Source organism: Coturnix japonica, chromosome 27, assembly GCF_054131305.1.
Source record: "Coturnix japonica strain WE chromosome 27, WE-NBRP24, whole genome shotgun sequence".
Taxonomy (NCBI): domain Eukaryota; kingdom Metazoa; phylum Chordata; class Aves; order Galliformes; family Phasianidae; genus Coturnix; species Coturnix japonica.
In genome coordinates, this window is record NC_140689.1 from 7,737,296 (window position 1) to 7,753,558 (window position 16,263).

General features: G+C 44.2%; 1 protein-coding gene and 2 long non-coding RNA genes across 3 annotated transcripts; 2 read left to right on the forward strand and 1 right to left on the reverse strand.

The window, feature by feature from the left end:
• Nucleotides 1-547: 547 nt before the first annotated feature.
• On the forward strand, nt 548-3,200 carry LOC146756481 (uncharacterized). Its single transcript, XM_085524480.1, has 2 exons — nt 548-1,247; nt 2,174-3,200. The coding sequence occupies exons 1-2, from the start codon at nt 1,048-1,050 to the stop codon at nt 2,583-2,585; spliced, it is 612 nt and encodes a 203-aa protein (XP_085380606.1). The 5' UTR covers nt 548-1,047; the 3' UTR covers nt 2,586-3,200.
• A 1,572-nt stretch (nt 3,201-4,772) lies between these two features.
• Nucleotides 4,773-10,571, reverse strand: LOC146756482 (uncharacterized). The gene is made up of 3 exons (XR_014937448.1): nt 10,232-10,571; nt 6,944-7,144; nt 4,773-5,398 (listed from the first exon to the last, which is right to left on the reverse strand). It is a non-coding gene; the product is annotated as an uncharacterized LOC146756482 (long non-coding RNA).
• Nucleotides 10,572-12,724: 2,153 nt separating this feature from the next.
• LOC146756483 (uncharacterized) lies at nt 12,725-14,492 on the forward strand. The gene is made up of 2 exons (XR_014937449.1): nt 12,725-12,938; nt 13,951-14,492. It is a non-coding gene; the product is annotated as an uncharacterized LOC146756483 (long non-coding RNA).
• Nucleotides 14,493-16,263: the final 1,771 nt, after the last annotated feature.

The following is a 16,263-nucleotide window of genomic DNA, read 5'->3' on the forward strand; positions in this document are numbered from 1 at the left end:
TAGTCTTGCTTTTCCCTTTCACTGCTTCTTGTCCGTTTCACTGCTGCTTTTCCCCTTCAGTCTTGCTTTTCCCTTTAGTCTTGCTTTTCCCTTTCACTGCTGCTTTTCCCTTTCTCTGCTGCTTTCCCCTTTTAGTCTTGCTTTTTTCTTTTAGTCTTGCTTTTTTCTTTTAGTCTTGCTTTTCCCTTTTATTCTTGCTTTTCCCTTTTATTCTTGCTTTTCACTTTTGGTCTTGCTTTTCCATTTTAGTCTTGCTTTTCCATTTTAGTCTTGCTTTTCCATTTTAGTCTTGCTTTTCCCTTTCAGTCTTTCTTTTCCCTGTAACTGCCGCTTTTCCCTTTCTCTGCTGCTTTTTTCTTTCACTGCTGCTTTTCCCTTTCACTGCTGCTTTTCCATTCACTGCTGGTTTTCCATTTCACTGCTGATTTTCTCTTTCACTACTTATTTTCCCTTTCACTGCTGATTTTCCCTTTTAGTCTTGCTTTTCCCTTTCACTGCTGCTTTTCCCTTTTTGTCTTGCTTTTCCCTTTCACTGCTCCTTTTACCATTTAGTCTTCCTTTCCTCTTTCACTGCTGATTTTCCCTTTCACTGCTGCTTTTCCCTTTTACTGCTGCTTTTCCCTTTTTATTCTTGCTTTTCCCTTTCACTGCTGCTTTTCCCTTTTTATTCTTGCTTTTCCCTGTCACTGCTGCTTTTCCATTTTAGTCTTTCTTTTCTTTTTCAATGCTGCTTTTCCCTTTTAGTCTTGCTTTTCCGTTTCACTGCTGCTTTTCCCCTTCAGTCTTGCTTTTCACTTTCAGTCTTGCTTTTCCCTTTTTGCACTTGCTCAGTGTAAGCACTGAGATGAGGCCAACCCCCAGCTCACTACATCCTCCCTTCAGGAAATTCTAGAGAATTGTGGCACAGGACATTCTGACTGTTAGACTGTTATAATCCCTGCAGTGAAACCACAGTTGAATGCTCTTTTTTTCTGAGCGCAGTGTACTGTGCAGGTGTATCTCAGCATCTGCTGAGCGTGGTTACTGCTCTTTGTGTGACTCTTTGTCATGCTGAACATCAGCATGAATGTCTTCAGCTATTTCCATGCATTTTACTTACCTGTTGAATCCTGTCTTACAGTAAGGGCCTATCGCAGGATTCAGGAACTTCAGCAACTTCTGGAAATTTCCTACAGCAACTACAGACAGCTGGGAGGAATAACTGAGGAGGAGAGGAAGATGAAAAAAGAGGAAAAGGAGTTTAAGAAGTAAGGCCAACATTATAATGTGTTCCATTTTAGTGCATTTTTTAAGGGTACTTTACACTCAGATTGCTTTGGCCATTCTGCCTTTTTCACTTAGTGAATTTAGCCAGGCTTAAAAGAAAAGGACTTCAGGCCATTTGTGGGCTCCTGCCATGAGGATCAACACTGCAGTACAACACAAATGACTGATGGCTCCATTCTTCTTGTGCTTGTGCAGGATGACAGCCTGCACAAGAAGACATCCCTAACTCTACCTCTGCCTGTCAAACATTTGGCTATGTGCTGTTCTTAGTCACTGTAGATGAACATGTCCTTAACGTGCTTGGGCCTCCTCAAACCCATGTCACAAGTGATGTGCAATTAGTGGAGGCCAGAGAGCATCATCTCTAGGTCCATCCCTAGGACCTTCTGAAACTGAAGTAGTGGTTCTCAGGTGGTCAGTTGCTGTTATATATAGGTATAGATCAGAATTAGGTCTCAGCTAAGCAGTTTCGGGAATTTAATAGTTAATTTAATAGCCACTGTGAATGTGACTGATGTGACCTGTGCAACTGGCTCAACCAGTGCTTCAGCTTCCTTTTAGAAGTGTCATGCAGTCTCTCATTTGATTGTTCCAAATCACTTCGGAAAGTGTGCACAGGAGCCAGCTGCTGCTGGGGGCGGAGCTGGGTTTCGTCCCATCCGGAGCCCGGCGCTGGTTCGCTGCGCAGGGAGACGTCTCCATCTCGCGGTCAGAAGAGTCGAGCACAGCTGACTCTATGGTAGTCAAAGCAGTCGACACAGGAGCTTTTACAAAGGGTCCCGAGCCAGGAGTACGCTGCATTTGAGCTGTTTTCTGCTCTCACTAGCCTGCTCCTTAAAACACTCTTGGAGCGGACTGGGCACGGCTGGCTGTTCTTGATGCTGTTTGTCCCCTTTGTGTTTTGCAGGACCGTGAGGGAGCTGGAGGCTCAGCTGGAATCCGAGCGAGTCAGGAGGGAAAACCTGGAGAGCCAGCTGGATGGCTGCCGAGCCGAGATCGGCCGCCTCAGGGAGAGCCGGGATAGAGCCCGCAGCCCTGCTGCTCTGCCTCTGGTTAGTGGGATGGATGGCAGCCCTGCTGCTCTGCCTCCGGTTAGTGGGATGGATGGCAGCCCTGCTGCTTTGCCTCTGGTTAGTGGGATGGATGGCAGCCCTGCTGCTCTGCCTCCGGTTAGTGGGATGGATGGCAGCCCTGCTGCTCTGCCTCCGGTTAGTGGGATGGATGGCAGCCCTGCTGCTCTGCCTCCGGTTAGTGGGATGGATGGCAGCCCTGCTGCTCTGCCTCCGGTTAGTGGGATGGATGGCAGCCCTGCTGCTTGATCTCGCTAAGATTGTGAGGTGTGGTGCAAGGAAATTCTGGAGTGAGTATGTTAACAGCTTTCAGCTTGGGACACTGAAGTGAGCTGCAGCCTTTGCTACATTCTGAACTGAGAGGTTATCAGTTTGTCCCGGACAGAGAATATGAATTCTCTGTATTTAGAAAAGGGAGTGAAATGGTCCTTGAATGCTTCCATGGTGACTGGCTGCTGGCTGTTCATCTTGCTGGGTAGCTGATGCCCAGTTCAGACTGGACTGGGGACTTTAGGAGTTGTCCCCCCATTCCCCAGCTGCCACAGGTCATAGCAGCTACCACGCATATTGCAGGATCACTCTTTTGCATCAGAACTCTCCTTCAGAATGGGTTTATTCTCCCCCCTTTTGTCCCAGGCTGGAAATAGAGTTAGTGGAGGCCTGTATTACAGCATTGCTGTGTGCAGTGGCTGAATTCAACAACTGGTCTCATGTCATCTTAATTATCAAACCCACTGACAGCAAAGCAGGTGCAGATAGGTTGACTTACTTAGAAAACAGAACTAATTCTTCTGCCTGTTGGAATAAGGAGTGAAGAAAGACAGTGCTTACTGCGTGCATTCTTTTTCTCTTCTTTATCCAGGATTAAGTCTTCTTTGCTATCTGTACTCCCTTCCACACCATGTCTTTCAAAAAATGCTATGTTGCTTGCATCCAGTTCTTCATCACTAGAGTTACCATCTCCAGTTCTTTGGGTCAAAAGTTCCACAGCTGCTAGCTGGGCAAATCTGCACAGAGAACAGTTAACCTACACTGATATAACCCTGTAACCTATAAGCACACAGCCATGCCCCCCACATGAGATAGAAACTCTAAAACACTTTGTGTTCCTGTCCAGAGGACAGTGTTTCAGGATCTGAGGAAGCATTAGTGCACAAACCATGAGCAGCAATCTCCTTTCCACAGCGCTCTGCCTCACTGAAATCTTATTACAGCGACTCCCACTTCAGAAACATGTTTTGCTTTGTAGGATTTCTTAACTGAATCTCATCAGCAACTACATTACTTTTATCAAATAAAAATCAACCAGCCTTCTCTAGCTCCCATTTGCTCTGTACAGCTGGAGCACACAGGCTCGCAATTTTCCTTTTGCAGATCCAATAGTTTTCATCTTTCATGCCTGACCTTGCTCAAAATAAATAAGTAAAAAATAAACGTTCAGACTTTTACAGCTACGATGTGGCTTTGCTTATCAGTGTAGTTCAAGGGCTTGATTAGTTCTTGCTTCATCACCAAAAATCAGGAGTAATTACAACAAAGCTGACTTGATATTTAAATAGTAAAATAAATGTTGAACAAAAGAGCTGTGGCATGTACTGCTACCTCTTGGCTACGTCCTTTGGAGTCTCTCCAGCATCATCTGTAATGTCACAGTCAGCCCCCATTTCAATCAACCACTGCAAGCAATGGATATGCCTTTGTCCTGCAGCTGGGGGAAGAAAGGTAAACACAAGTCAGCCATGTACAGCAGCGTTTTGAACTTCCTACTTCCCCTTTCTGTCATGGTTTAACATGACATAATTTGGGTTCATTAAGACCACAAAGGAGAGATGCTATTTCAGAGAATATGTGAGTATATTGATTTTTAGGGAATATCACACGGAGTGGGTTTGAACCTTTTTCTGGTCCCTGAAATGTACGTGCAACTCTTTCTGTACGTGAGCTTTCTGTACTAAATGTTCTCAGTCCCATGCATCAGCACGGCTACTGCCCACACTGCATGGTCCCCAGTAATGATGTCTCACATATGGAAGATTGTCCTTGGCATGTCTGTCTGAAACCAGCGAGCCTTTTTCTTAAGGTAAAACAGATCTGCCTCTGACAGCACCCCATTGGGAGATGTGTCAGACTAAAACAAGGAAATGTACTGATAATCAGCCATAAAAGTTCTCCGTAACGGAAACACTGGAGGTGAAGTTTGGGGGTGAAACAATTGTTGGCTAGAAACTATCCAAGAAAAGGTAGTGGGAAGAAATGTGAAGGAATGTAAAGTTTTTCTCTACATGTTTTAAAAAATTCTGCCATTTTTTCTCTGAGCAAAACGAATTATGGGAAATTGTGTTAAAAGTATATTACAGGAATACCTCTATCTTTTCTTTGCCATTTCTATTTGGATACAAATTGTTTTCTTTTTAAAACAAACTGTTAATAGCAGGACTAGGGGAAATGGTTTTAAGTTAAAAGAGGGAAGATTTAGGTTGGATGTTAGGGGGAAGTTCTTCACTAGGAGAGTGGTTAGGGCCTGGAACAGGCTGCCCAGTGAGGTTGTGGATGCCCCGTCCTTGGAGGTGTTCAAGACCAGGTTGGACAGGGCCCTAGGCAACCTGATCTAGTAAAGGTGTATGTTTGGTGGCCCTGCCAGGCAGAGGGTTGGAACTACATGATCCTTGAGGTCCCTTCCAACCCGGGTCATTCTGTGATTCTGTGATTCTGTGATTCTGTGTTCTATCTTGACTTCAGCTTGGTTATTTTGTTGTTAAAGTGACCCCTGCATATGCATATGTCATTAAATGTTTTTCAAGGTTGCTCCTTCAGGCCTTCAGAAAATGAGATGCTGGTTTTCATTAAGTTTATCTAATGAGCAGCCAGTTGAAAATTTAAGTAAAGAAGCCAGCAATAAACAGTAAAAAGCTCAAACACTGATCATAATTACTTACCTTTGTGCATGAGAGTGGATCCCTTATCATCCCGCTCATTAATATTGATTGCTCCACAACTCACTAATCTTCTGAGTTCTAACAAGTCCCCTCTGAAAGCAGCGTCATGAGCTGGGAAATCTAAAACTGAAAATGAAATGCATGTTTCTGAGCAGATGCCAGTAATTCCACAAAACCTGCTCATATTTGTCTCAATTTGCATCTTTGATAACAACTCACTCACAGGCATTCCATAGCAAGGTTAATGCACCTTTAATTAGCTAAAATGCAGCTGCATATCTAGGATTGTTCATCACAGACTTGACTAAACTTCACTTGGTTACGTCTACAGGCATCTTATACAGCTGAGTGATTAATTTCACAAATCTGAACTAAGAAGTATACCTTTATTTTATAGCTAATGTTTATTACTGGCGGTAACAGTAGTCATCTACCTATTCAGATTTCCATAGTCTAAACAAATACATAAACTATACTACTTCTCCCCCTCTACTCAGCTCTTGTGAGGCCCCATCTGCAGTACTGCATCCAGGCCTGGGGTCCCCAGTACAGGAAGGACATGGAGCTCTTGGTGCGGGTCCAGAGGACGGCCACTAAGATGATCAGAGGGCTGGAGCATCTGTCCTATGAGGAAAGGTTGAGGGAACTGGGCTTGTTTAGATTGGAGAAGAGAAGGCTCAGGGGAGACCTTGTTGTGGCCTTCCAGTCCTTGAAAGGAGCATATAAACTGGAGGGGAAATGGCTGTTTATGAGGGTGGACAGTGATAGGACAAAGGGGAATGGTTTTAAACTGAGGCAGGGCAGATTTAGGTTAGATATTAGGAGGATATTTTTCACACAGAGGGTGGTGACGCACTGAACAGGTTGCCCAAGGAGGCTGTGGATGCCCCATCCCTGCAGGCATTCAAGGCCAGGCTGGATGTGGCTCTGGGCAGCCTGGTCCGGTGGCTGGTGACCCTGCACATAGCAGTGGGGTTGAAACTGGATGATCACTGCAGTCCTTTTCAATCCAGGCCATTCTATGATTCTACGATTCTTGTTTAAAAACTATTCATGCAGGCCATTTGATTTTTCTGGTTATTTTTTATAGGTGGAGCGTGTTAGTGTTTATACCTGTAAGCACAATGACAAAAGACTAGCAGATAGGGAAATCATGTGTCTGGGAATAGTAGAGAGGTGAAGGTGCAGTGCTCATATCCTTGTTCTGTTCAGCGTCCTCCTCTGAAACCTCACCACCCTCGTGTCCTTTGCTATACTGACTGCAGTAGTATTCCTGGTTAGCAAGTAACCTTAATTTCAGTGGGATCTTTCCAGGCTAAGCAGTTATTGAGAATCATGAACAGGCAAATCTGCAAACTCATTGATTCTGGATCTCTGCTGGAGTCTAGGCAGAACATGGGCAACTTGGTACAACAACTCATATTGCAACACAATGTGAGAAGCTTTATTCTGATTATTGTAAATACTATTTATGAAGTTGAGCAGAGTATCCCAGTCTAGCTGTCAGTAAGAGCCACAAGCATCCTAAGCAACAGTCATACCTTACAATAGCAATATATAAAGGTTATAGTTCTGCTCATACAAGATTTCAGAATCGAGTGCTTCATAGAATTACTATGTCTATTTTAACAGTAAATTTTAATCAACTTTTAAGATTTGATACCTACTCACCTTCCTGTGTCTCTGGATGCTCCCCCTCTTTTTCCACACTGTCAATATATTGCAGAATATTGTCTTTATAGAACCTCTCAGCCAAGTCCCTTGGAGTCTCTCCATGGTCATTCCTTGCTTTTAAAGTGTGCATAACACTGGCCATTTTACTGACCAGGAACTTAAAGCAATGCAGGTGTCCTTCCACTGCTGCCAAATGAGCTATGGAACAAGGGGAAACCAAGTATGTTAGAGCAGGGTATTGCTGACCACCAGGAAGGCAGTGTTTCCACCAACTGTTAGATCTAGTGTCCAACACTGCACAGTGGGAGGGAGCAGGCAGCTGGATACGGAATGCTCAGCTCCTATCCAGGACAGAGTTCAGCTATAGGCAAAGGAGGTAAAAGAAAGCTGTCAAAAACAGGATCTGAAAAGAAAATGCCCTGTCAGAGCTGACTGCAGCCAACACATCATGACACTGCCAAGAGACCCCAGAGCAACAACTAGGGATGCACTGGTGGGGTCTTCTGTTTCCCATGGAATGTTTACTCCTTAGCAGCTGTGATCTGGCCTCTCTCTCCTAGATAAGACAACAGAGGGATTGAAAGAGGAGTCTTTGGTTAGGAGTTAGGGCACCTGTTTCAGTCCCACATCCATTGCACCACTCCCAACAAACTGCATCACACCTCTGCAGCTCCATTACTTCACCTTATAAAATGACAGTGACATTCACTTTATTGGGAAGAGCTTTGGAGGTACGTCCCCTGATATTCCCATTAATATGTAGATGTATTCAATGCACTTCTATTACAATTTTAACATTTACAGTTGTGGAGAGTTGTGTGAGCAGGAGCTGTTCTGACCCAGCGCAGCACTGACTGCTTCCCTATATGGCAGAAGTGCTCCCTCCCCTGTCCTTTAGGCTACTCTGAGCTTTAGTTATTCAACACCAGTAGAGTGCCGGGCCTGTAGCAAAGTAAGAGGTACAAAATATATGTTTGTTATTATGTAATAAATCATAGTCTCCAGTCCCATCAATGGGAAGAAGTTGCAAAATAAACACAGTTATTATGCAACGTATTATCACCCCATGTATTAACATAATATAGATTATCACCCCACGTATTAACTCAGTATGCATTATCACTCCATCAAAATGCTCTGACTGACATTCTGTGGGCAAAAGAGTTATGTATTTCTGATTATCTTCATAGTTGCTAATGATGTATCCAGGACAAGTCCCCTAAGCTAACTTCTGGCACATCACAGAATCACAGAATCACAGAATTATCAAGGTTGGAAAAGACCTAGAAGATCATCTAGTCCAACCATTACCAATACTTCCTGGCTAAATCATATTCCTCAGCACAACATCCAAACATTCCTTGAACACTCCCATGGTTGGTGACTCCACCACCTCCCTGGGCAGTGCATTCCAATGCCTCATCACCCTTTCCGAGAAAGTAATACTTCCTAATGTCCAGCCTGAACCTCCCCTGGCGCAGCTTAAAACCATTCCCTCTAGTTCTATCACTGATTACACGAGAGAAGAGGCCAACCCCCAGCTCACTACAACCCCCCTTCAGGAAGTTAAAGAGAGCAATAAGGTCTCCCCTGAGCCTCCTCTTCTCCAGGCTGAACATGCAAAAGTTGCAGTGTTACAATTCTTGAGCTTTAGGAGCATAGATTTGCAACCTCAGTAAATTCCTGTCAGTACTTTCAGATTAAATTATAGCACTGGCCAGCTAATCTTGAAGCTGAATTATATAAAGATGATTTAAATTGACAGTGGTATGTAGAGCACAGCACTTCTGTTAATCTTTTATTAACAGTGTTACAATGCATTTTCTTTCTTCTGGATGATAACAGAAGCAAGTGCAAACTGAGCTACCTTCTATGTTGTCACCAGAGCACCTAGCATCATGATTCTTTATTGCCTGAGCCACTACACCAGATGTCCTGCTGGGATGTAAGAGCCCCAGGTCCTTTAACAAAGCCTGGGTTTGCAGAACAGAACATAGACATCAGTTTTCTGGGTAAATGGCACTCGGCAGAGGATAAAATATTTTAAAATGGATTTAAAGAATAAATCTAAACCTGCAAACAAGTTATAGAGGTAAGAAAATAGGCTATTTAGAACAAATAATATGACAAACCTTAAGAAGGCAAATGTTAAAGGGGAAACGATGTAACAAGAATAAAGGGTTGAAAGACAGCATTCACCTTACAGAGTAATTTGAGGCAGTAGCGTGGTAAGCAAAGGGACAGTGGAGAAACTATGAAGGGCAAGAAACAAAGAGTGCTCATTTTTTGTGCTAAAGTGGCTACACACAGGATTTTGAAGAGAGTACAGACTATAGATAACACAGAAATACTGGTATGCCATAAATCAAGATGGAGAAATCAGAGGTAAATGAGAACAAGGGTTTTACCAAGCCAGTTAAGAAGTAGTTGGATGCAAAAGCTTGCATATGAACATGCCAGAATCTGATCACACTGGCACAGCTGTTCAAGCTTGGCATACATTCAAAAAGGAGCAGATAGCAGCAGAACCTGCCTGCTGCCCCACCTGCCCTTCTCCTCCTATGATCTCCATTGGCACAGGCACAGGGAATGCCCACCTACACAGCACTCAGTCAGGCTGTGCCTGCTTCTGATGTGAGTTATGCCAGCTCCCAGGAGCTCTGAGCCTTGCCAGCAGCAGTGGGAGCTGAACAGGATACTGCTGCCAACCAACAAGTACTTTGGGATTTATGTATTCCCCCATCATTATAAAAATAGAATAACGAGGTTGATAGCATGGAACAAATCATACAGTCATCGGTTAGGTTTGGAAAGGACTTTAGAGACCATCCATGGGCAGGGAGGCAGTGATGCTTCCCACTAGACCAGGCTGCCCAAAATGCCACCTGACCTGGCCTTGAACAGCTCCAGAGACTTGGAATCACAGAATGACATGTTCAGTTGGAAGGGACCTCAAAGATCACCCAGTTCCTACCTCCTGCCATGGGCTGCCTGCCCCCCAACAACTCAGGCTGCCCAGGGTCCATCCAACCTGACCCTGAGAACCTCCAGGGATGGGGCACCCACAGCTCTCTGGGCAGCCATGCCAGGGCCTCAGCACCCTGTGAGTAAAGAATTTATTCCTACCATTTAATCTCCTTTTTTAGTTTTAAGTGGTTCCCTTCTGTCCTACCAAACCATTATCTATTGTCCTATCAGTGCTGCTGGTGTGTTTTATATATGATGTGCTAGAGTTATCACATCCACAACAAGGGCTGAAAAACCAAATGATTATTCCTGACATACCTGGAAGGTTTCCATCAGTATCCACATCACCTATGCATGCTCCCCATCTAACAAGAAGCTGCAAACAGCCCAAGCGACCATGAAAAGCAGCATAATGAACAGGCTTCCAGTCATTCCTGTCTGCTGCGTTTACATTCTAAAACAAAAGCTGCAGGTTAGTTTATGAAGCTTAGACATGAGACATTCTATAAATAAGTATCAACAGTTCATTGTGCTACTTTATTTAAACAAAATCAAATATTTCTCCAAATTCAAGCCACGAAAGCGGCATAAGACGTATTTCTCACAGGTTCGTGGCTTCATTGAAATAAAACACACATAAAAGTTGTGTTTTCAGACATCTACCACCGTGTTAGTCGTTATATAATACACAACTGGATTTTTTTAACATCTTACGATTAAAAAAATGCAAATTTACACTACAAATAAATTCACAGCGTCACCAATGAGAATGTACCAACAGAGGTTAATCTATAGTCCCAAACCTCAGTTAGTGAGGGGTTTGGTATGGAAAAGGATACCAGACTCTGGCTCTGCATTAGGGAATTGCAGGTAGAAGGCTCTCACCGCTCCACTTCGCAGTATGGTTTGCGATGTGTACGACTGCCCATGGGCTGCACTCGCGGTCATCTCGAGCTTCTAGGTTTGCTCCATTTATTAACAAAGCCTACAAGAAATGCAAAGCTCACAGGCTGAAAGAGCAAACACTGTCTCACAGGGTGACTTGAGATGGTCAGCTGGGTTCCTCTGATAAATCTGATAGCACAGAGGGAACAAACGAGTGCAGTCATTTTACCAGTGACTTGGTTTCAGCTGTAAAGACACAGAGCCAGCTCCAGTAGGAACACTTTCAGCTGATCTTCATGAGGAAGTGTCCAAACCAAAGGCCTGCCTTCCTTTTGCTGGAGAGTGAATATCTCTACATACCTGCACGCAAGCATCCTGCCCACGGATTGCCGCAAGGTGAGCTGCTGTCCAGCCTCTGACTGTCACACGTGTCACATCAGCTCCATGCCAGAGCAACCAGTGAAGGCACTGCGCAACCAAAAACAAGCTCTTATTCATTTAATAAACTCTTATTCCATAACAATTCTTATAACTCATCTGAGGCAAATGCTAACTATAAATCAACAGTAGATGTTACATTTCAAACAGTGTTAGGAAATGACATGGTCTCAAGGCTTCATCCAAGGGCACAAAAAGCACAACCAACCTACTAATTGCAATGACTTGCAGTGTGCCTTCTTTATCTTACAATTCCATACTTAAAATGCAGACTGTGAGAGCGTTCATGTGGCATGAGGTAAAAACACTGGGGAAAAATGGTGCAAAGATGCTCATTTGAAGTCCAGCTAAAATGAACAGCAGGAAAGATGCCATGAATCAAATGTAAAGCCTCAGTTCATTTATTAGGCTTTCTTGAGTATATGTAATCCCATCTCTCCTCTCACCCATCACAGATTATTTTAACTTTATTCACCTTTTTTTCAGCAGGTGTTATTGCTTTCCATGGAAAGCTTAAAGAACAATTAAGAAAATAATAAACTACAAAACTAGTTAAAGCTTTTTGTTACACATCATTACTATTTACTGTCTTCTTTTAGGCTAGTCTCCAGCTCTCTTTCCTTTGGGACTTCATTTTTTATACGGTTATTTACAGCCTTGCTGTTTCAAAGTAAGATCGCTATAAACATTGCACAAGGAGGCTGTAACAGGAAGGTGAATGTGCTGAATGCAGCAGCTCAGTCCTTCTGGAAATCAAATCATTTCTGCATCAACAGTCAGTGTTCTTGCTTATGAAAATGAACTGTATTTGAACTGTTTCTGTAGAGAATGAGGCATGGGACAGAACACTGGGAAATGAACAAACATTTCTGTGTCACTTCTCGCTTGGCTCAGTCACTTTCAGAATATTAAACATATCCTTATGGATTTTCCAAGTGTTCTGAGTGAAGGGGAAAACACAAGGACAAAAGAAGGTAATGAGGCTAGAAGGGGAGACCAGAAGGCACACCTTGTTTGGTGTTAGAAAAGCTCTGATTTTGTAAAATCTGAGGACACTGATTACATAAACTGCCTGGGGCTTCAGAAAGGTAAAATGTAGTCCGAACAAACTGCACATCTTTCCTTAGTGAATACCTTAAATCAGAAAAAAAGAGCAGGCAGAGATTATAGATCTAGCTTGATCAAAGCTAGCAATGTTGTGTTCAGCCTCTCCCCAGAGGAAAACGTTAACCCATAAAACCTTGCTGTGTCCAAACACTAACATAAACAGGGGAGGCATGGCTGTTTTCAAGGGTAGATATTTTTAGGACAAGGGGGGATGAATTTAAACTGAGACAGGGGAGGTTTAGGTTAGAGATTAGAGGGAAGTTTTTCACACAGAGGGTGGTGACAGGTTGCCCAAGGAGGCTGTGGATGCCCCATCCCTGCAGGCATTCAAGGCCAGGCTGGATGTGACTCTGGGCAGCCTGGTCTGGCTGTTGCCAACCCTGCAGGTGGTTGAAACTGGATGATCATTGTGGTCCTTTTCAACCCAGGTTATTCTATGATTTTATGATTTTACCTCCAGGCTTCCAGAGTGTGCAGCACAGTGCAATGGTGTGAACTTGTGGACTAAATCCACCTCGTCGATAGAGGCTCCACGTTTTATCATTAATGCAAGCTGTTCTACATCACCAGCTTTCACTGCCTCATGTACACTGGTGTAAGTTTGCTTCTTCCTGACATCTAGTGAGGGATAATAAAAGCATTAGCCAGCTCAGTCACATTTCAGAGAGATGAAAGAAGTGATGAATCAAATAAGCATCAGGGTGACAGTTTATAAGAACCAGACAATAGTGTAACCTATGAGAGGGTAACTTGTATCAGCACAAGTCTTTAGCCCTTTGTGTTTCCCAGAAGCAAACCAATATTCAAGAACCTGAAAGAGCCACGTCCCCTGCAGCCACAGATAAAGAACAGGACAGCAGAGAAACTCCATCTATGTATACAGATGCTGGATCAAGTCCAACCCAATGCTGGCTCTCTTCCTAAACTGTTTCATCAATCACGCCTTCAGGTGTTCAGCCATTGCTCCTCAGGGGCTCTGCATGGCCACACTCCTTACTGCCACCCAAGGACACGGCACACCAAGGGCCCTTCGCTAAGTAGGCAAACCTTGCTAATAGGACATAAGGTCATGCAGATGCTCTTGACTGAGCTGAACCTATCAGTTAAAGCTGCTACATAAAAGCAATGCTTTATACAATGTGTTAGTCATCCTGCTCTGTTCTGCTGCTATACCCATAGCACTGCTCTGGCACAGGTTACTTTGTTAGAAACCTAGTATTTTTCTCCCACCAGAGTCAATAGTGTTTTCGTGGACTTCAGTGGCTCAGAATCAAACTCTGAATGTAGACACAGCGTGGTCCAAAAAAAAAAACAAAACCATCACCAGGCCATGGGATCAAATAGTCTGTATTTTCCTTCAGGCCTAGTTACTGTTTGACACTGTAACTGTAAACAATGGGAGCTGGATATCTAAATCCTCTTGCAACATTTTGGCATTTTGCCTATATTTGCCAATAAAAATAAGTGATGTAAGTAGTTTTAATGGCTGGGATGGCTAACTTGAGATAGCTAAGCATATGAGTAAGCCAAAACAATTGATAATCACCTTCTGGAGTAGTCATCATTCTGGAACCAAAACGCACCAACACTCTTTGATTAAATTTCAGGCTCTAAGAAGTCTTGAAGAGGCAGGTTGTTGTTCTGCAAGTCAAGCATACACAGAAATATTGGTCTTAAGTTATTAGAGCCTCAGTTTTCCTGCCCGTGGAGAAGAAATTGAGGCAACAGTTCAAATAGTTATAAATGTGAGATCAAAAATGTTAAAGCATATCAATGAGTTGCTGCTCAAAGGTGCCTGGCGTACATAAAAGCAGAAATTATGATGAAAACAGCTGACGTTGTTTACCAGTACTTATACCTGTTCCCATGTAGTCTGTAGCATGAAAGTAATGCTTGGCCAGATTCAGCACTGCCACAGAGAGGAAAAGAGGGGGTTAAACTGTTTCATTAAGCAAAGCTGAGTGTTGTATCACACCCTGGTGTACCATCACTTCACTCCCACTCCCCCCAGCGCCAGGCTGTACCACTGCCCTGCACAGAGGCAGCAAAACAGTGCATGAACCAACACCAGCTGCAACTCAGAACAGCTCATGTTGGAAGGGACCTCCTGGGGTCCATGTTTTTAAATAGAACTTAAGTACATGCAGCATTCTCGTGTTGTGTTTTCTAAACAAAGCATCACTAGGACCTGATTTTCCCCCAAGGGAGAGACTTCTCACGATGCCAGGTGAGGGTTACAGACTTCAGCACGGTGATGCAGGCTGACATCAGAAGCATATCTAGCCAACCAGACTGCTTGCCAGAGCACAAATGTGCTTAACACCACGTACCAGTGCAATGGGTTCAAGGTAATATTTACTGTTTTTTAATCCAGAACAATTTTGCCCTCTTTTTTCTTCCAGAAGGGGCAATGAACTACAGCTGTGTGCAGGTGGGTGCCAAGCTGCAGCCCCATGGCTCAGGCACCACGAGCACAGCTGGGACTGGAGTTTAATGAACAGCTGTTAACACAAACTCCCTACAAAACACAACCAGTTTTGAGAGCAAGTGATATTTTCCATAACTTCAGTGCACTTTGTTATCAAATGCTTGTTCCCTAGTTGCCCTGTAGAAAGAAGTAGATAAGAGAGTAAGTGTTACAATGGTACTTAGCCAGAATTCACCCAAGAAATTACTCAGCCTGAGGGAAGGAGACAGTGTTAGGTTTTCCCTACATCTCCATAACACACAAAAATAAGCCATTGTGGTGCTTTTTGGCAGCAGTTGAAGGGGATGAGGCACAAAACCACACAGTGGGCAAAGACCGAGGTCCTGAGCCCTGTGTGGGGTTATAACCCCATCCCGGCAGTGCCCGTGGGGGTTATGCCACCTTTCTCCACGTGTTTGGCAAATATCGATTAGTCTGGGGTATTTTAGGTGGGCCCAATACGAAATATGAAGTTAACTAACGGGCAAAACAACTGAGGAGAGCCGGAAAGCGCGGGCACAGCCGCCCCGCGGGCGTCCCCCTCACGGCCGATGGGGGGAAGCGGGACAAGGAGCAGCACAGCCCGGCCCGGCCGTCAGGGGAGGACGCGGGGATAAGGCTGCGGGCGGAGCAGTCTCACTGGCCGGAATAGGGCTGGAGCCGCGTTCTCCTCTTCTTCCAGTCCTTCCCCCACACCGCAGCAGGGTTGCTATGGGCGCAGTCCTCGCGGGAGGAAAATGGCGGGCGGCCATGGCGGCTCAGGGGGACGGGCCCTGCCCCACAGTGATGCGGGAGGTTGCTGTGGCTCCTCTCAGAATCATGAAGGCCACATCCCTCAGTGCCACAGCACTTCCCCAGCAGCCTGTGCCAATGCATCACTGCTTTTAGACCAGATTTTCCCTATATCAAACCTCTCACTGCAGCCTTACATAAAGGTGTGGGTTATTGCTTGAGGTCTGGTTGTCAAAGTTCACAGCTGATACTTACAACATGCACTGGGATGAATTTGGATTTTCTGAGTACCCGACCTTGCAAGAGCCATCTATCCTAAGACAGTGACATTTCCTCTGACTTTTAGATGAAATCCACCCCTGCCCCTGAAATCCACACCTGGCAAAATGCATTTTTATCCCAAGACAAACACCCTATGACTTATGCACACTTACACTTCCATGCATACATACCTATGCAGCTTACTGCCCATCCCACAAACACACCCAACCACACAAACCCACTACAGAAAGGAAAGAGACTGACACAAACATATGCTTCAATTTTATTTATTACATTTAAGAAGTATTAACATCTCAGGATATCTGGTTTATCACCTAAATTCAGTCATAAGCAACGAAAAAATTAAAAAAAAAAAAATTTTAAAAAAACTTCAAATGAGCATTCTTAGATTCATACCTCCCCTGTAAAGAAAAGTTTGTCCAGCTGTATTAAACTCTTA

Coding starts and splice junctions, on each gene's coding strand:
- LOC146756481 (XM_085524480.1), top strand. CDS start 1,048: ATGCTGAACATCAGCATGAATGTCTTCAGCTATTTCCATGCATTTTAC. Junction 1,248..2,173: donor GAGGAAAAGGAGTTTAAGAA/GTAAGGCCAACA, acceptor TGTGTTTTGCAG/GACCGTGAGGGAGCTGGAGG.